This window comes from Telmatherina bonti (assembly GCF_933228915.1).
Source record: "Telmatherina bonti genome assembly, chromosome: 9".
In the NCBI taxonomy this organism is placed as follows: Eukaryota; Metazoa; Chordata; class Actinopteri; order Atheriniformes; family Telmatherinidae; genus Telmatherina; species Telmatherina bonti.
In genome coordinates this window covers 39,332,214-39,353,019 of record NC_136627.1, presented here as the reverse complement: position 1 = coordinate 39,353,019, position 20,806 = coordinate 39,332,214, and the positions used below count along the sequence as shown (strand labels likewise).

Genomic DNA, 20,806 nt, shown 5'->3' with positions numbered 1-20,806 from the left:
CGTCTCCCTCTCTGCAACTCTACCAACATTCCAGCAGTTTGTCAGCTGCTCCACCAGAGAAAATAAGATGTTGGACTTATTTTATGCAAATATGAATAATGGATCCAGTTGTTCTGCCCTGCCTCCTTTAGGAAGATCTGACCATAATCTGGTTCTTCTCACCTCCACCTACAAGCCCATCGTTCAGCAGCAACCAGTCATCACAAAGACTATCAAAATCTGGTCTGCTGAAGCTGAAGATGCTCTTAGAGGAGGCTTTGAGGCTACAGACTGGAACGTCCTCTGTGAACCTCATGGAGACGACATCAACGCCATGACTGAGTGTGTGACAGATTACATAAACTTCTGTGTGGACAGCATCGTCCCAACAAGAACAGTGAGGTGCTTCCCCAATAACAAACCCTGGATCACCAGTGACCTGAAAAAGCTGCTGAACATCAAAAAGAAAGCCTTCAGGGATGGAGACAGGGAGTTATTGAGGGCAACACAAAAACAACTTAAAACACAAACTAAGAAGTGCAAGGAGGACTACAGGAAGAAGTTAGAAAGTCAGCTCCAGCAGAATAACCTGAGGGATGTGTGGTCTGGAATGAAGAAGATCACCGGCTTCAAGTTAAAGGGGGACCAGCCTGATGGAGGTCTGGACAGAGCTAATGAGCTGAACAGTAGGGGTAGGCGATTATTGATTTATTCGAATTTGCTGTTTATGAAGATTTATTTTTATGAAAATCAAGATTTTTGTTTTTGCCCCGCCAGCACCTTTTGGGCTTCCGTACCTTTTAGTGACGTCAGCGCACTCCCGCTGGTTTCCCACAGAAACCAATAAGCACAACATGGCAGCTAGCGATGAACAAGTGCGCCCTCTGCGTTTCCATTACATTTTTTGCTAAATAAAAACGAAATTTGTAAGTTCTGACAAACTACAATTGTGATTTGCGGGTGTTTCCATTAAACAACATTTAGCACATTCACATCAAGTGTCGTAAACTCGTTTCTCTTACAAACATGGCGGTCAATGCAAAGAGGGCACGTAGCGTTATTTTAGGGTTTTCTACTTGCTGTGGAGAATGCTTCGGATTTTCACAGCTTTTCTCCATCATTTTCTTTTCTTACACTCTGAAACTCACCGTTGTTTATTCCACACACCGCCATCTTTACCGGGAATTATTTGGTCACGACACCCACGTCACGCCTGCGGACACGTAAACGCAAAAAGTGTATTTCTATATCGAAATGTCTGAAAAACCTCTTGAGAGAGTAAAAACTTTTTAGCAATATCTGAGACGTTTTTAAACGTAGGTATTTAGCCGATTTTATGGTAATATTTAGTTTTTGCGCAGTTCTAGGTGTCATGGAAAGGCCGGGTTTTCAGTGTGGGAGGGGGCACATGCCACAGGGGTCTGAAGCCAGATGCAGCCGACAGGCTGTTGCCAAAAATGTGTCAATTAAACTAAAAACAGCAAGAATGTAATAATTCATGTTAGAAATACAGCTTTAATAACATTCAGGGATTTTAAAAAATAGTATTTTGAATTAAAGTTTTGAAAATGCCTACCCCCCACCTTCCGCCCCTACGACCTCCCGCCGGCCTCTCCCCGCCTCCACAGCGCCCTCCTGCGGCCTACACAAACTTTCTTCCCGCTGTAGTTACTTCCTGTTCAGTCCGGAGCGGAGTCCTGTCTCCTCGGTCCTGCGGCGCCGCGTCTCTCCTCTCTCTTCCCCGGACTGCCTCTCTTCTGTCTCGCTCTTGCCGTCCACGTTCAGCCGCCTGGAGGAGGTGGACCGGGGCAGCCGGAGGCAGCGCGGGGCGCCGGGCAGAGCCCCGCAGGAGGAGCCGGTGTCCGTCTGGTTTCGGCGTCCAGATGGATTTTACTGAATGTTTGTCTCAGAAGCTCCGCGACAGTCTCTGCGGAACCGGGACGGACCCGTCCGCGTGCTGTTTAACAAACCTGGTTAGCAGGGCAGCTAAACCGGGTCAGTTGGTTCCGGCTGCTTTGACCTCTAACTCGGGTTATTTTTTAAAGCTAATGGTGCTAATTTAGCAGCTAGCTGCGCGTGCACGCGGCTGAAAGCCAGGTTGGACTTGGTTCTGGAGGTTTAGAGTGACCCGGCAGTGCGACTCGGGTCAGCAGTCCGAACTGGGCCAAACTGGGCTAAAAGTTTAACTCCGGAGAACCAGACTGGAGAAGTGAACTGGTTCCTTCTGACCCAGTTGCTGTAGATGAGATCCGGTTCGGATCCCAGACCTGGTTTCTTTAGAAGCTTCAGACCTGGTCTTTTCTGCCAGATCAGTCCAGAACTTTAAAGACCCGGTCTGGTTTGTGTTGATGCAGTTGGTCCGGATCTAAGTGTGGTCTGGTCCAGGTTTGGCTGGCCATGGCAGAGTTCCACCAGAGTCCCACCTCACTTTGCTGCTGCAGGAAGTCCTTGTTGGACTCTGGGGACCGGCACATCAGGGAGTCCAACAGGCCCTCGGTGGGTCCAGGACCCGGATCCCCACACCGTCTTCTGGTGGACGTGGCCTCGGCCTCCAACTTCAGGTGCTTCCAGCTGCGGCACTTCCACCTGGATCTGCAGCTGAACTTTGCCATGAAGGAGATGAGCGGCTGGCTGGTACTGGACCTGGTCCCGGTCCAGACGGGGGTCTGCACCCTCATTCTGGACTCCCACTCCTCCCTCTTAATCCACTCCATAGACTGCAAGGTACCAGGGAACGGGCCAGAGGAGCCCGTCTCCCTGACGTACCGGGTCGACCCGTTTACTGACTACGGCTCCTCTCTTAGCATCAGTCTGCCAACCGCAGCCGGGAACGCCGATGGGGTGATCCAGATCACGGTCCGCTACACCACCACGGATGGACCAGCGGTAAGAACTTCCTCTGTATGTCGGTGTGGACTGGTTCCGGGTCCATGAGGCTGGTTCCAGATTGGGAAAAAAAAAAACTGGTTTGAGATCCAGAAAGTGAAGTAGACCTAATTTCAGACTGGTCTGAGATGGACTTAGTCTGAGTTTGACCTCTGGTTCGGGACCTTGTTTTGCTCTAGAACTGGTCCCAGAAACTGGTGGTCTTGACCTCTGGTTTAGGACCTTGTTTTGCTCTATAACTGGTCCCAGAAACTGGTGGTCTTGACCTCTGGTTTAGGACCTTGTTTTGCTCTATAACTGGTCCCAGGAACTGGTGGTCTTGACCTCTGGTACAGGACCTTGTTTTGCTCTAGAACTGGTCCCAGGAACTGGTGGTCTTGACCTCTGGTTTAGGACCTTGTTTTGCTCTATAACTGGTCCCAGAAACTGGTGGTCTTGACCTCTGGTTCAGGACCTTGTTTTGCTCTAGAACTGGTCCCAGAAACTGGTGGTCTTGACCTCTGGTTCAGGACCTTGTTTTGCTCTAGAACTGGTCCCAGAAACTGGTGGTCTTGACCTCTGGTACAGGACCTTGTTTTGCTCTAGAACTGGTCCCAGGAACTGGTGGTCTTGACCTCTGGTTCAGGACCTTGTTTTGCTCTAGAACTGGTCCCAGGAACTGGTGGTCTTGACCTCTGGTTCAGGACCTTGTTTTGCTCTAGAACTGGTCCCAGGAACTGGTGGTCTTGACCTCTGGTTTAAGACCTTGTTTTGCTCTAGAACTGGTCCCAGGAACTGGTGGTTTTGACCTCTGGTACAGGACCTTGTTTTGCTCTAGAACTGGTCCCAGGAACTGGTGGTCTTGACCTCTGGTTTAAGACCTTGTTTTGCTCTAGAACTGGTCCCAGAAACTGGTGGTCTTGACCTCTGGTTTAGGACCTTGTTTTGCTCTAGAACTGGTCCCAGAAACTGATGGTCTTGACCTCTGGTTTAAGACCTTGTTTTGCTCTAGAACTGGTCCCAGAAACTGGTGGTCTTGACCTCTGGTTCAGGACCTTGTTTTGCTCTAGAACTGGTCCCAGAAACTGGTGGTCTTGACCTCTGGTACAGGACCTTGTTTTGTTCTAGAACTGGTCCCAGAAACTGGTGGTCTTGACCTCTGGTACAGGACCTTGTTTTGTTCTAGAACTGGTCCCAGAAACTGGTGGTCTTGACCTCTGGTTTAAGACCTTGTTTTGCTCTAGAACTGGTCCCAGAAACTGGTGGTCTTGACCTCTGGTACAGGACCTTGTTTTGCTCTAGAACTGGTCCCAGGAACTGGTGGTCTTGACCTCTGGTTCGGGACCTTGTTTTGCTCTAGAACTGGTCCCAGAAACTGGTGGTCTTGACCTCTGGTTTAGGACCTTGTTTTGCTCTAGAACTGGTCCCAGAAACTGGTGGTCTTGACCTCTGGTTTAGGACCTTGTTTTGCTCTAGAACTGGTCCCAGAAACTGGTGGTCTTGACCTCTGGTACAGGACCTTGTTTTGCTCTAGAACTGGTCCCAGGAACTGGTGGTCTTGACCTCTGGTACAGGACCTTGTTTTGCTCTAGAACTGGTCCCAGGAACTGGTGGTCTTGACCTCTGGTTCGGGACCTTGTTTTGCTCTAGAACTGGTCCCAGAAACTGGTGGTCTTGACCTCTGGTACAGGACCTTGTTTTGTTCTAGAACTGGTCCCAGAAACTGGTGGTCTTGACCTCTGGTTTAAGACCTTGTTTTGCTCTAGAACTGGTCCCAGAAACTGGTGGTCTTGACCTCTGGTACAGGACCTTGTTTTGCTCTAGAACTGGTCCCAGGAACTGGTGGTCTTGACCTCTGGTTTAGGACCTTGTTTTGCTCTAGAACTGGTCCCAGGAACTGGTGGTCTTGGTGGAGGCTTGGTGAAGTCATGAGTAGACCCCATCAGTGAGATCTATCAGTTGTGTCTCTGTCCTCAGATCTGGTGGCTGGACTCGGACCTGACCTGTGGACAGTCTCGTCCTCTAGTCTTCACTCAGGGACACTCGGTCTGCAACCGATCCTTCTTCCCCTGTTTCGACACGCCAGCCGTGAAGAGCACCTACACCGCCACAGTCCGGGTGAATCAAATGGACCGACCAGAGACCAGCAGACTAGTAGACCAGCAGACTAGTAGACCAGCAGACTTTGAGACCAGTAGACCAGCAGACTATGACCAGCAGACTATGACCAGCAGACTATTAGACCAGCAGACTATTAGACCAGCAGACTAGTAGACCAGCAGGCTATTAGACCAGCAGGCTATTAGACCAGCAGGCTATTAGACCAGCAGGCTATTAGACCAGCAGGCTATTAGACCAGCAGACTATTAGACCAGCAGACTATTAGACCAGCAGGCTTTGAGACCAGCAGACTATTAGACCAGCAGGCTTTGAGACCAGCAGGCTTTGAGACCAGCAGACTTTGAGACCAGTAGACCAGCAGACTTTGAGACAAGCAGACTTTGAGACCAGTAGACCAGCAGACTATTAGACCAGCAGACTATTAGACCAGCAGACCAGTAGACCAGCAGACTATTAGACCAGCAGACTATTAGACCAGCAGACTATTAGACCAGCAGACTTTGAGACCAGTAGACCAGCAGACTATGACCAGCAGACTATTAGACCAGCAGACTATTAGACCAGCAGACTATGACCAGCAGACTATTAGACCAGCAGACTTTGAGACCAGTAGACCAGCAGACTATGACCAGCAGACTATGACCAGCAGACTATTAGACCAGCAGGCTATTAGACCAGCAGGCTATTAGACCAGCAGGCTATTAGACCAGCAGACTATTAGACCAGCAGACTATGACCAGCAGACTATTAGACCAGCAGACTATTAGACCAGCAGACTATTAGACCAGCAGACTATGACCAGCAGACTATTAGACCAGCAGACTATTAGACCAGCAGACTTTGAGACCAGTAGACCAGCAGACTATGACCAGCAGACTATGACCAGCAGACTATGACCAGCAGACTATGACCAGCAGACTATTAGACCAGCAGACTATTAGACCAGCAGACTATTAGACCAGCAGGCTATTAGACCAGCAGACTATTAGACCAGCAGACTATTAGACCAGCAGACTATTAGACCAGCAGACTATTAGACCAGCAGACTATTAGACCAGCAGACTATTAGACCAGCAGACTATTAGACCAGCAGACTATTAGACCAGCAGACTTTGAGACCAGTAGACCAGCAGACCAGTAGACCAGCAGACTATTAGACCAGCAGACCAGTAGACCAGCAGACTATTAGACCAGCAGACCAGTAGACCAGAGACCAGAGATGGAACCCGTTTTAGTGGTAAGAACATCTTCATCCTCCTCATCCTCAGGTCCCAGAGGGGGTCACGGTTCTGATGAGCGCTTCCAGGAGTTCCTATTCCAAACAGGATCGGAGGTTCCAGTTCTCCATGGAATTCCCGGTCCCGTCCTACCTGGTGGCTCTGGTGGCGGGAGAGCTGCAGCATGTGGACGTTGGTCCGAGGTGGCTCACCTGGCGGCGGCGGGGGGGGGGTATACATGATCAGGTTTTAATCAAACTTTGTCCAATCAGGAGCCGCGTGTGGGCGGAGCCATGTCTGCTGTCATGTGCAGTGAAGAAGCTGGGGGGCAGCGTGGAGCGCTGGCTGGCCGCAGCCGAGGATTTGTTTGGACCCTACCTGTGGGGCAGGTGAGACTGGAACCTTTATTGAAACGCTGGGTGGCGAGCAGCGTCATTGATGCTCCCTCTCCTCAGGTGCGACATCGTCTTCCTCCCCCCCTCCTTTCCCATCGTCGCCATGGAGAACCCCTGCCTGACCTTCATCATCGCCTCCATCCTGGAGAGCAGCGAGTTCCTGCTGATCGACGTGGTCCACGAGATCGCCCACGGCTGGTTCGGGAACGCCGTCACCAACGCCACCTGGGAGGAGATGTGGCTGAGTGAAGGTCTCGCCACCTACGCCCAACGGAGGATCACCACGGAGGCCTGCGGTGAGTGGGGTCGCTATGGCGACTGTCCACGGCGTGGCGCTCAGAGGCATGCTAACGGGAACTGTCTTGTCCTCACCTGCAGGTGAGGCATTCACCTGCCTGGAAACTGCCGTACGATTGGACGCCCTCCACAGACAGCTGCGTCTCCTTGGAGACAACAACCCCGTCAGCAAGCTGCAGGTCAAGTTTGAGCCAGGTAACACACACACACACACACACAGATGTGGTTTCCACAGCTACAGATCACTGTGGCCCCTCCCCTCCAGGTGTGAACCCGAGCACGCTGATGAACCTCTTCACCTACGAGAAAGGATTCTGCTTCGTCTCCTACTTGTCTGAACTCTGCGGGGACGTGAGACGTTTCGATCGCTTTCTCCGGGTCAGAAAACACACCTACACACACACACCTGAACACAATTACACACACACACACACACACCTGAACTGCGAGCTGTCTGGTCCCTGTACGACAGGTGTCAGAGCTTGGTCCGCATTGCCGGTAGTAAGTCGGATCCGTTTCCGGTGAGGGTTGGACTCCGCCAAGGCTGCCCTTTATCACCGATTCTGTTCATAACTTATATGGACAGAATTTCTAGGCGCAGCCGATGTGTTGAGGGGATCCGGCTTGGTGGCCTCAGGATTGGGTCTCTGCTTTTTGCAGATGACGTGGTCCTGTTGGCTTCATCTGGTCGTGATCTCCAGCTCTCGCTTGAGCGATTCGCGGCCGAGTGTGAAGCGGCTGGGATGAGAATCAGCACCTCCAAATCTGAGACCATGGTCCTCAGCTGGAATAGGGTGGATTGCCCTCTCCGGGTCGGGAGTCAGGTCCTGCCTCAAGTGGAGGAGTTTAAATATCTCGGGGTCTTGTTCACGAGTGAGGGAAGGATGGAGCGTGAGATCGACAGACGGATCGGTGCGGCGTCTGCAGTAATGCGGACTCTGCGCCGGTCTGTCGTGGTGAAGAACATTTGATTAGGTAATAATTTTTCAGACAACAGATCAGCATCACCAGCAACAAGTCACTTTATAGAAGAAAATCCAAATTGTATAAAAACAATCACAGCAGTTTATTGATTTCAAACTAGCTTTTGACTCCATGGATCATAATATAGTGATGATCAAACTGCAGCATTGGGATTGGAGGGAAGGATCTGGAGCAGATCCTGACCTGTGGTGTCCCACAGGTGTCTGTGTTGGAACCGAAATGCTTTGTTCCCGTGTTGCTTCAGTGTTTCTGATTCCGACGGCGGATAAAACCAAATCTGAAGATTTTATTCAGATTTTAGATTTTACATCACATGCTGTACAAAAAATTGCACATGACGAAAGTCAATGTGTGAACTTATAAATTTACTGTTGTGTGTGTCTGTGTCTTTAAATGTGTGTTTGTGTGTGAGCAGGACTACATCTCGGAGTTCCGGTTCCGGAGCGTGGTGGCTCAGGACCTCATCGACTACTTCCTGCGTTCCTTTCCGGACCTGAAGGACGCCGCTGTCGCTCAGAGAAAAGGTCAGGTGAATTGCAGGACTTGGTACCACAGGCCCCTCCTATTCTGTGACTGAGTGACATCACGTCCTGTGTGGGTCCCCAGGTCTGGAGTTTGAGCGCTGGCTCAGCGGTTGTGGACCACCTCTGTTTGAACCGGACCTGTCGGCGGGGGCTGCTCTGATTGGGCCGGTTCAGCAACTGTGTGACCTGTGGAGGAACGGCGAGCCTCCCGATTGCCAGACCCTGAAAAACTTCAACCTATCAGCCTGGAGCACCTTCCAGGTGGTTCTGTTCCTAGACCGCATGCTGGACCAGTCACCGCTCCCCCTGGGTATGGACACTTCAGAACTAGGACGTGTCACACCATGAACCAGGGAAATGTCATTGATCAAATGTTGAGACTTGTGTGTCCTTGGAGCTACATTTTGTGGTAGGGTAGTCTGACGTAAACAGGTCTCTGGTGAAAGACCAGACAAAGACCCTTATGATCCAGATATCTGTTGCCCGCATCCAAGTCAACAGGGATCCCTTTTGAGCCGGGCCTGGAGGTTGGGTTCTTCGTGTGCGCCCGGTGGCCAGGTCGATACTCATGGACCCAAGGAATGAGGAATGTCACCTCTCACGGGAGGAAAAGGCCCTGAGTTGGTCCTCAAGGTCAAAAGGAGACCTCAACCCAGGACATTTCTCTGGTTCTGGAACCAGTTACCTTCAAAAGGGGCTGGAGTCTGAATTTCCCCCAGTAAGAAACACTGAGATGGGGTACAGTGAGCATGCCTCCACCTGCATAATGTCTCTCGCTGAGGACAGTTTCAGAGGAGACAGCTCAGCATGTTTGTTGGGGTTTACCCCAGCAGACCAGAGTAGCCTCCTTGGGGGTCGTTGCCTGTTGTGGCAGTGATCCCAGAACTTGTTGGACAACAGCAGTGAGAGTTGCCGTCAAGCTGAAGGAGGACTCTTACCGAGACTTTTTGTCCTATGGGACTCCGAAGGCGATGGGTATCGCAACTTCGCAGGTCACTGAGGCAAAAAATTGGGAATGGGAGGAGTTCGGAGAGGGCATGGAGAATGACGTCTAGACGGAGATTCTGGTCCACCATCCGGCGACTCGGGACGGGGAGCTCCACTGTCCACAGTCAACACTGTGGACAGTGGAGCTTAAGTTGTGACAGCCTGTCTGGAGTATGTAGCGCTGCGTACTGATACAAGGTGTGATCTGTGTGTGTGATGCGGTCAGCGAGTTCCATCGGTAACTTACTGAATGACAAGTCACCATAAACGATCAGCTGGAGTGGAGCAAAGCCTCCTCCTTATCGTACACGGCCCTCTCAGTCAGCAATGAGACTTTCACACTGGCTGTTAGCAATAGCATCGCTGCAGCTATGCTAACCTAGCGTAGCATTAGCTGGCTGCTGAAAAAGCAGTATGAGTTGAAGATACTTGAGAGACCAGAACGAGTGTTCATCAGTCCGTCAGCTGCGTGTCGAGGCGTATTTTCAGAGCAGCGACAGGAAGCAGAGGGGCGGAGCTTTAATCAGCCGAAATGGAGAAATTCCAGTCTGCAGTCGCTGTCGTCGTGTTTAACTTTGTCTGGAAATACTAGAATGTGTTGCGGGCTGTAATAGCAGCAGCGCGCGTTGTTATGGAGGAAGGTTACTGTCTGACTGTTTGTGACCATTTAAAACTCCGCGGAAGACGTTGTGACGTCTGAGAAAATGATGGAGGAAAGAAAATTTAAGGTTAGAGGTCATCAGAGAGCTGCGGGGATCAGTTTTCCAGAAACGTCCCTCATTATGTTGCTAGCATACAGCATTCAGCTCCGGCCTAAACGGAAAGAAAAACTGTGCAGCTGCTGTAAAGTTCCACAAGTACTAAAGTACTAAATACTGTAAAGCAGTAAAATGTTCTGCTGGAATTAATCCTTGTTGCCGTGGGAACCATGAGGAACCAAAACAAGGAGTTATTTTATTCTTTATCAATTTCTTTTATTAATGGTCTGATGGCTTTTATTAATGGTTGTGCCGGGTCTGGATGCTTCAGGCCGTGCTTGTGGTCTGCTTGCAAACACACCGTTCTAATCGGCATCGGCCTCACGGTCCTTATCGCTCGGTCCGATTCGGATCAGCGATATAGATGAGATGTTATTGATTGGATGGTATTAATTGGTCATTTTCTGTCTCAGATGTGATGACAAGTCTGTCCAGCTGCTACTCGTCCCTGTTTGACGGTCTGAATGCTGAAGTCCAGATCCGCTGGCTCCAGATGGTGGTGAGGAGTGCCTTCTACCCCGATCTGCCGCGAGTCCGAGCCTTCCTGCAAAAACACGTAAGTACGCGGAGCCATGCCGCCATGTTTCCAGTCTGACCCTGTCTGCTTATACCACTGTTCTGATTGCAACTGGAACGTCGTCACAGTAACAGATTTTACCATGCCGTTAATTGTCTTAGAAATGATTGCGATAGATGATAACACGGCGCTGAGAGACCGTCGTCGTTTTGAGACCATTTCCATCTGAAATAATGAGAATGCAGCTCCGCTGTTGCAGAGATCGCCAAGCTTTCATTTCTACGGAACTTTTAGCTGGATGTGTCAAGTATCACTGAGTCGCAGTCGGCTGCAACGATTTGTCCTGCGCCAACGTGGTCATCTGGAACGTCTGGTCTCCTAACGCCATGTAGGACAGTTATATCGCATAGGGGACCGCGCCGTCCGGTCTACCGACCGCGCCGTCCGGTCTACCGACCGCGCCGTCCGGTCTACCGACCGCGCCGTCCGATCTACCGACCGCGCCGTCCGATCTACCGACCGCGCCGTCCGGTCTACCGACCGCGCCGTCCGGTCTACCGACCGCGCCGTCCGGTCTACCGACCGCGCCGTCCGGTCTACCGACCGCGCCGTCCGGTCTACCGACCGCGCCGTCCGATCTACCGACCGCGCCGTCCGGTCTACCGACCGCGCCGTCCGGTCTACCGACCGCGCCGTCCGGTCTACCGACCGCGCCGTCCGGTCTACCGACCGCGCCGTCCGATCTACCGACCGCGCCGTCCGGTCTACCGACCGCGCCGTCCGATCTACCGACCGCGCCGTCCGATCTACCGACCGCGCCGTCCGGTCTACCGACCGCGCCGTCCGGTCTACCGACCGCGCCGTCCGGTCTACCGACCGCGCCGTCCGGTCTACCGACCGCGCCGTCCGATCTACCGACCGCGCCGTCCGGTCTACCGACCGCGCCGTCCGATCTACCGACCGCGCCGTCCGGTCTACCGACCGCGCCGTCCGGTCTACCGACCGCGCCGTCCGGTCTACCGACCGCGCCGTCCGATCTACCGACCGCGCCGTCCGGTCTACCGACCGCGCCGTCCGGTCTACCGACCGCGCCGTCCGGTCTACCGACCGCGCCGTCCGGTCTACCGACCGCGCCGTCCGGTCTACCGACCGCGCCGTCCGGTCTACCGACCGCGCCGTCCGGTCTACCGACCGCCGTCGCATTGCACTGCCCTGTTCGTCGTTGACGTGCCGGTTCACCGCCCGGGTTGGTGGACCGGCGGGAAGAGCTGCCGGTGATGGAAGCTTGTTGTGTTTCGTTGTTTTAAAACATCGCTCGATCGACCGCCCTCTCATCCAGAGCGAGCGAGAGAGACATAAATTATTACGTGAACTTATTGTGCACGTTTTTCTTTTATGGTGCGATTATTGACGTCTTGCAACGGGTCTCTGTCGATGTGAACATGGCTGCTGATGGAACCTCATGCTGCTCTGCCGGACTACAGAGTCCACCTTCCAGTCCTGGTTCTGGATCAGTTCCTGACCTTTGGAGTGTCAGCCCAGAACCAGGTGTCAGAACTCTAGTTCCTGAAGCGGTTCTGATGGAGACCATGCTGACCCTGAACCCCCCTCTCCACAGACCTCCAGAATGTACACCGTCCCTCTGTATGAGGACTTGGTTGCCGGGGTGATGAAGTGCGTTGCCGTGGAGATCTTCTACCAGACGCAGCGCCGCCTCCATCCCAACCTGAGGCGGACGTTGCAGCAGATCCTGTTCCAGACCGGATCTGCTCTGACAAATCAGAACAGCCCGTCTCTGGACCCCGTGCCTTCCTTCCCCCCCTCCAGCCCCCCACAGCAAACACCTGCTGCCATGGCAACCACTACCGCTGCGAACGGGACAGCCGCTGCCATCGCTATGCTGGACGTCAATGTCTCAGCGTGACGACCGCTCTGATTGGTTGATGGACAGGTGCTGTGAGTGGCCAGTTGCCATGGAGACACTGAGTTTAAACACTGGAAGAGGATCCACTCCGCTGCGGCTCAAACCCTGGTCCCCGGCCCTCAGAGGCCCCCAGAGGGGCCGAGTCATGTGAGCACAAAGAACCAATGCTGGTTGTAGGATCTAACTTTGACTGGAGTCTCCTGATTGGCTGAGAGTCCACCAGGAAACCTCCTTACCTGCAGCAGGTGATGGTCCAAGTCAGGATGGTCCAAGTCAGGACCAGGACCAGAGCCAGTCCAAGTCAGGACCAGGACCAGAGCCAGTCCTTGCCTTCACTTTCTTTCCAAAAAACCTGTCATTTGATTTTTATGCTGGAAAGCAGGATTCACCCTGAACTCTACCTCCACCGGAACCGGACATGCCGACCGACCCGGACCCAGCTGGACTGAACCCAAAGCCTCCACCGGAACCGGACATGCCGACCGACCCGGACCCAGCTGGACTGAACCCAAAGCCTCCACCGGAACCGGACATGCCGACCGACCCGGACCCAGCTGGACTGAACCCAAAGCCTCCACCGGAACCGGACATGCCGACCGACCCGGACCCAGCTGGACTGAACCCAAAGCCTCCACCGGAACCGGACATGCCGACCGACCCGGACCCAGCTGGACTGAACCCAAAGCCTCCACCGGAACCGGACATGCCGACCGACCCGGACCCAGCTGGACTGAACCCAAAGCCTCCACCGGAACCGGACATGCCGACCGACCCGGACCCAGCTGGACTGAACCCAAAGCCTCCACCGGAACCGGACATGCCGACCGACCCGGACCCAGCTGGACTGAACCCAAAGCCTCCACCGGAACCGGACATGCCGACCGACCCGGACCCAGCTGGACTGAACCCACAACCTTCACCTGAGCGGCCTTTGTTCTTCTCTGGACTGATTTTTATAGAAAACATTACCAGAAGCATAGATCCAAGCTTTCACCAGAACCAGATCCAGTAAGACCAGTCACCTGGAAAACCAGGTCCCAGAACAGCTGCACAGTCAGGAAGTTCCCAGGCGACACTAAACGCCTCGTCTGAATAAACTGAAAAATAAAGTCCTACTTCCCGCTGGCTTATTGGTTCTTATCTGATTGATTTAACATTGATCAGTGAAGCAGAATAAATTGGTAATTCACCTTAATATTTATTATATTGATTCTACATGTTAACTCTGATCTATGTACAGTTTTTCTGACGTCACATTCCGGTTTGTAGTTTTATTTTGAAGGAATCTGAATCGGCATCCTGCTTTTATTTTTATGTCAAACCGGAAAAGGTTAAGTCAGAAATGATCAGTTGCTTTGATGTGTTTTTTAAATTTACCGGAAGTTTGTGATTCCACCTTCACAATAAAAGGTCGAGATAAAAGTGGAATTGATGATCTGACTTATTAATTTAATCATTTTATATCCCCCAACACTATAAATCTGAATCTTTCTGGCTAAATGTGGATTCTGCGGCCCGACTTGTTTATTTTCCCTGAACCAGAATAAGGTTTTCTGAGTTTCAGATGTAAAATAAAAAAGTGGAAATTTACTTTTAGAGACCAAGTTCCGGAAACCGTTCAATATTCGATTCACCGTTCTGATACCGAAGAGGTTCGATGGACCAGCAGCTGCTGATTGGTTCTACCTAACTAAACCGGTAATTATTGATCTCTGGTGGAACCTGAGATGTCGCCACGGAACCGGATCAGTTTTTCAGGTCGTCAGGGTTCTTCCTTTCTCTTGTTTTGAAAAACCCAACCGGAAGTTGCGCGTGGCTACGTGGTTCGGAGCACCACGGACGTGCAGCAGTTGGACCGACTCATCTCACACTGACGGACACGCGCAGGTGCCTCAGCATCCGCGCGGGGGCGAGCATGGAGGTAACCCGGGTCATCTATCACCTGGAGGACCAGGAGACCCCCTACCTGATCCGGATCAGCGTGCCCGCGCAGCGCGTCACCCTGGCGGACTTCAAGCAGGTTCTGAACAAACCGAACGTGAAGTTCTTCTTCAAGTCCGTGGACGACGACTTCGGGTGGGTGATTCATGGGGGGGGGGGGGGGCACGCGTTTGTTTGTTCATCAGCTGTCTGTAATCCTCCGTGCGCGGCGCTGACGTAACAAAGCTTACCCGGAGCAGCCACGGGCGCGCGCTGCGGGTCGGAGCTGGTTCTGGTTCAGCAGGACGGGTTTAGGGTGAAACGGCAGGTTCTGGTGGTCTCCCTGCTCCAACACAACTGACTGAAGTTCAGAAACAGGTTGAGAAGAACCTGCCGGATCCCCATGCTGGGTGGGTGGGTGGGTGCGGGGGGGGGGGGGGGGGGGGGGGGGGTCTGAAGTCCACCTCCTCCCAAGATCTCAGCAGAGTAACCAGGGAGGAGGAGGAGGCGCTCAGATGTCAGGAAGGAGGTTCTGGTGAAGATCAGCATGATCAAACAGCTGATCTCAATGAGGATGGTGATGATGAAGAAAATGGTGATGAGGATGATAGTGAAGATGATTCAGTTCAGCTTTATTTGTACAGCGCCACTTCACAACAATGTTGTCCCAGGTTTACATCCACATCATTTCAGGCCAGTTTATACATATCCTATAACAGAAACCAACTGATTGCATCGAGTCATGACTTGGATCCAATCCTCCATCCTGAGCTGCACGAGGCGACAGTGGGAAGGAAAAAACTCCCCTTTAACAGGAAGAAAACCTCCGGCAGAACCCGGCTCAGGGAGGGCAGCCATCTGCCTCGACTGGTTGGGGTGGAGAGGACAGGAAAGACAGATCAACATGTACAACTGCACTTATTCAGGAAGACCTGCGGAAAAAAGGAGAAATAAGTTAGAGACGCAATATTGTCATATATTTATACATTAATATATTAGAGAAATAGAGCGAGGTACTTCTCAGTGCATCAGGTAACATCCCCATTGCTACATAAGTAATGGATGGCTAGACTACCCATAACTATAAGAGCAATGAGCAGAACCTGGACAGTTGGGTCCCGTACATGCAGACTCCAACTCAGGAGATGCTCATATCCTAACTATAAGAATCATGGAAAAGGAAGGTTTTCAGCTCCATCTTAAAGGTGTGGAGGGAGTCTGCCTCCTGAACCCACGGTGGGAGCTGGTTCCATAAGAGAGGAGCCTGATAGCTAAAGGCCCTTCCTCCCATAGGACTCTTTGAGACTCTGGGAACCACCAGTAAACCTGCAGTCTGAGAGCCAAGTGCTCTATTTGGAATATATGGAACTATAAGATCTTTTATGTACAATGGAGCTTGGTCATGGAGAGCTTTATATGTGAGGAGAAGAATTTTAAACTTTCTCCTGGATTTAACAGGGAGCCAGTGTAGAGAGGCTAAAACTGGTGAAATATGATCTCTCCTGCTAGTCCTCATCAGAACCCTCGCTGCAGCATTTTGGATCAGCTGGAGACTTTTCAGGGCATATTTGGGACAATCCATGAATAAGGAATTACAGTAATCCAGCCTGGAAGTAATAAAGGCATGGACTCATTTTTCTGCATCTTTCTGAGACAAGATGCTCCTAATTTTTGCAATATTACGCCGGTGGAAGAAGGCGGTTCTAGAAACCTGTTTTACATGTGAGCTAAAAGACAAGTCCTGGTCAATAATGACTCCAAGGTTCCTCACAGTGGTACTGGAGGCCAGATTAATGCCATCCAGATTAATTACATAACTGGATCATTTTGTTCTAAGTTTTTCAGGCCTGAAGATAACGACCTCTGTCTTGTCTGAGTTTAAAAGGAGAAAATTCAGAGTCATCCAGGTCTTGATGTCTGTAAGACGTCTTTGTAATCTAAGAAACTGATTGGTTTCATCTGGCTTCATGGAGAGATAGATCTGAGTGTCATCCACATAGAAATGAACATTTATACCATGCTGCCTGGTGATATTTCCTAAGGGAAGCATGTATAATGTGAAAAGTATTGGTCCAAGTACAGAACCCTGAGGAACTCCATGACTTACCCTGGTGTGTGAGGAAGACTCATATGATGATGTGGAAGATGATGGTGATGATGCTGAGGATGATAATGATAATGGTGATGATGATGGTGACGATGATGATGCTGAGGATGATAATGATAATGGTGATGAAGATGATGATGGTGACGATGATGATGCTGAGGATGATAATGATAATGGTGATGAAGAGGAGGATGATGGTGAAGATGATGGTGATGAAGATGGTGATGATGATGATGCGAATGATGGTGAAGATGATGATGATGAGGATGATGATGCTGTCTTTCAGGGTGGTCAAAGAGGAGATCAGTGATGACGACGCCAGGTTACCCTGTGTGAACGGACGTGTCATCTGTTGGGTCAGAACCACACACACACACACTCACACACAGTCTGGTCCAGCTCTGGTTCCCGAGTCAGAACCAGACTTCTGGTAACTGAACCTGCAGCCTGGTTCAGACCCAGCTCTGACATCGGTCCGGAACAATCCTGATTGGACTTGGAAATTATTGATCAATCATCGATGATCTGATCGATGCCACGTCAGGGAATGTCTGCTGACTCGGACAGCTGGTTACCAGGCAACGCTTCCAGCATCAGTTTCCATGGTGATACCTCTGAGCTGAACTCCAGCTGCTTCTTCTCTGCAGGTAGTGTCATCAGACACCTGCACACCTGATTTCAGGGGCTCAGACATCCAATCAGCAGCCACGCCCTCCAGTCTGGCCCCTCCCCCGATAGAGAGGACAGGTGGGATCGGAGACTCCAGACCTCCATCCTTTCAGTAAGATCTTACCTGATGCTGAGTCATTCTCTGGACTTCCAGGAATTAAGTATGAAACATAGTGATAGGAAGTGACTTGACACTTACATATATGGTGTGTGTGTGTGTGTGTGTGTGTGTGTGTGTGTGTGTGTGTGTGTCAGTGCTGCAGCTGTTTATAACAATGAACTACAGGAGTCAGACGTTCATTCTGGTTCTCCATCAGAGAGGCTGCAGAGAACAGACGTGGCCAAGCGAGGTAAGAACACATTAGCAGATTAAGAGAGAGAGAAGTTCCGCATACCGCTTCATCGGTCTTCCTACCGAGTCATAATGTCTTCATACCGATTCATCATGTCTTCCTACCGATTCATCATGTCTTCCTACCGATTCATCGTGTCTTCCTACCGATTCATCATGTCTTCCTACCGAGTCATGATGTCTTCCTACCGAGTCATAATGTCTTCCTACCGAGTCATAATGTCTTCATACCGATTCATCATGTCTTCCTACCGATTCATCATGTCTTCCTACCGAGTCATAATGTCTTCATACCGATTCATCATGTCTTCCTACCGATTCATCATGTCTTCCTACCGAGTCATGATGTCTTCCTACCGAGTCATAATGTCTTCCTACCGATTCATCATGTCTTCCTACCGATTCATCATGTCTTCCTACCGAGTCATAATGTCTTCATACCGATTCATCATGTCTTCCTACCGATTCATCATGTCTTCCTACCGATTCATCATGTCTTCCTACCGATTCATCATGTCTTCCTACCGATTCATCATGTCTTCCTACCGATTCATCATGTCTTCCTACCGAGTCATCATGTCTTCCTACCGAGTCATAATGTCTTCCTACCGAGTCATAATGTCTTCATACCGATTCATCATGTCTTCCTACCGATTCATCATGTCTTCCTACCGAGTCATGATGTCTTCCTACCGAGTCATAATGTCTTCATACCGATTCATCATGTCTTCCTACCGATTCATCACGTCTTCCTACCGATTCATCACGTCATTCTACCGATTCATTGTCTTCTCACCGATTCATCACGTCTTCCTACCGATTCATCACGTCATTCTACCGATTCATTACGTCATTCTACCGATTCATCATGTCTTCTGACCGATTCATCACGTCATTCTACCGATTCATCATGTCTTCCTACCGATTCATCACGTCATTCTACCGATTCATTACGTCATTCTACCGATTCATCATGTCTTCCTATTGATTCATCACGTCATTCTACCGATTCATTGTCTTCTCACCGATTCATCATGTCTTCCTACCGAGCCATAATGTCTTCATACCGATTCATCATGTCTTCCTACCGATTCATCATGTCTTCCTACCGATTCATAATGTCTTCCTACCGATTCATCATGTCTTCCTATTGATTCATCACGTCATTCTACCGATTCATTGTCTTCTCACCGATTCATCATGTCTTCCGACCGATTCATCACGTCATTCTACTGATTCATCATGTCTTCCTACCGATTCATCATGTCTTCCTACCGATTCATCACGTCTTCCTACCGATTCATCATGTCTTTCTACCGAGTCATAATGTCTTCCTACCGATTCGTCACGTCATTCTACCGATTCATCATGTCTTCCTACCGATTCATCATGTCATTCTACTGATTCATCATGTCTTCCTACCGATTCATCATGTCTTCCTACCGATTCATCATGTCTTTCTACCGAGTCATAATGTCTTCCTACCGATTCGTCACGTCATTCTACCGATTCATCATGTCTTCCTACCGATTCATCACGTCATTCTACTGATTCATCATGTCTTCCTACCGATTCATCATGTCTTCCTACCGATTCATCACGTCTTCCTACCGAGCCATAATGTCTTCCTACCGATTCATCATGTCATTCTACCGATTCATCATGTCTTCCTACCGAGTCATCATGTCTTCCTACCGAGTCATCATGTCTTCCTACCGATTCATCACGTCATTCTACTGATTCATCATGTCTTCCTACCGATTCATCACGTCTTCCTACCGATTCATCACGTCTTCCTACCGAGCCATAATGTCTTCCTACCGATTCATCATGTCATTCTACCGATTCATCATGTCTTCCTACCGAGTCATCATGTCTTCCTACCGAGTCATCATGTCTTCCTACCGATTCATCATGTCTTCCTACCGAGTCATCATGTCTTCCTACCGAGTCATCATGTCTTCCTACCGATTCATCATGTCTTCCTACCGAGTCATCATGTCTTCCTACCGAGTCATCATGTCTTCCTACCGATTCATCATGTCTTCCTACCGATTCATCATGTCTTCCTACCGATTCATCATGTCTTCCTACCGAGTCATAATGTCTTCATACCGATTCATCATGTCTTCCTACCGATTCATCATGTCTTCCTACCGAGTCATGATGTCTTCCTACCGAGTCATAATGTCTTCCTACCGATTCATCATGTCTTCCTACCGATTCATCATGTCTTCCTACCGAGTCATAATGTCTTCATACCGATTCATCATGTCTTCCTACCGATTCATCATGTCTTCCTACCGATTCATCATGTCTTCCTACCGATTCATCATGTCTTCCTACCGATTCATAATGTCTTCCTACCGATTCATCATGTCTTCCTATTGATTCATCACGTCATTCTACCGATTCATTGTCTTCTCACCGATTCATCATGTCTTCCGACCGATTCATCACGTCATTCTACTGATTCATCATGTCTTCCTACCGATTCATCATGTCTTCCTACCGATTCATCACGTCTTCCTACCGATTCATCATGTCTTTCTACCGAGTCATAATGTCTTCCTACCGATTCGTCACGTCATTCTACCGATTCATCATGTCTTCCTACCGATTCATCATGTCATTCTACTGATTCATCATGTCTTCCTACCGATTCATCATGTCTTCCTACCGATTCATCATGTCTTTCTACCGAGTCATAATGTCTTCCTACCGATTCGTCACGTCATTCTACCGATTCATCATGTCTTCCTACCGATTCATCACGTCATTCTACTGATTCATCATGTCTTCCTACCGATTCATCATGTCTTCCTACCGATTCATCACGTCTTCCTACCGAGCCATAATGTCTTCCTACCGATTCATCATGTCATTCTACCGATTCATCATGTCTTCCTACCGAGTCATCATGTCTTCCTACCGAGTCATCATGTCTTCCTACCGATTCATCACGTCATTCTACTGATTCATTATGTCTTCCTACCGATTCATCATGTCTTCCTACCGATTCATCACGTCTTCCTACCGAGCCATAATGTCTTCCTACCGATTCATCATGTCATTCTACCGATTCATCATGTCTTCCTACCGAGTCATCATGTCTTCCTACCGAGTCATCATGTCTTCCTACCGATTCATCATGTCTTCCTACCGAGTCATCATGTCTTCCTACCGAGTC

General features: G+C 50.2%; 2 protein-coding genes across 2 annotated transcripts in view; both read left to right on the top strand.

Moving 5' to 3' along the window:
• The first annotated feature begins 1,652 nt into the window (after positions 1-1,652).
• rnpepl1 (arginyl aminopeptidase like 1) lies at positions 1,653-13,942 on the top strand. The gene is made up of 11 exons (XM_079246316.1): positions 1,653-2,865; positions 4,822-4,962; positions 6,234-6,385; positions 6,455-6,571; positions 6,638-6,873; positions 6,956-7,069; positions 7,140-7,252; positions 8,274-8,382; positions 8,465-8,692; positions 10,541-10,683; positions 12,263-13,942. Exons 1-11 carry the CDS (start codon positions 2,377-2,379, stop codon positions 12,566-12,568), a joined length of 2,148 nt encoding a protein of 715 aa, XP_079102442.1. The 5' UTR covers positions 1,653-2,376; the 3' UTR covers positions 12,569-13,942.
• A 490-nt stretch (positions 13,943-14,432) lies between these two features.
• The window catches only part of LOC306760295 (segment polarity protein dishevelled homolog DVL-3-like), a gene marked incomplete at its 3' end in the record, with an annotated part of 31,535 nt that continues 25,161 nt past the window's right edge, over positions 14,433-20,806 (top strand). Inside the window, exons 1-4 of the mRNA XM_079246095.1 lie at positions 14,433-14,644; positions 16,882-16,951; positions 17,243-17,376; positions 17,520-17,614. Coding sequence (XP_079102221.1) covers positions 14,484-14,644; positions 16,882-16,951; positions 17,243-17,376; positions 17,520-17,614 — 460 coding nt within the window. The 5' untranslated portion in view covers positions 14,433-14,483. The remainder of the gene's footprint in view (positions 14,645-16,881; positions 16,952-17,242; positions 17,377-17,519; positions 17,615-20,806) is intronic.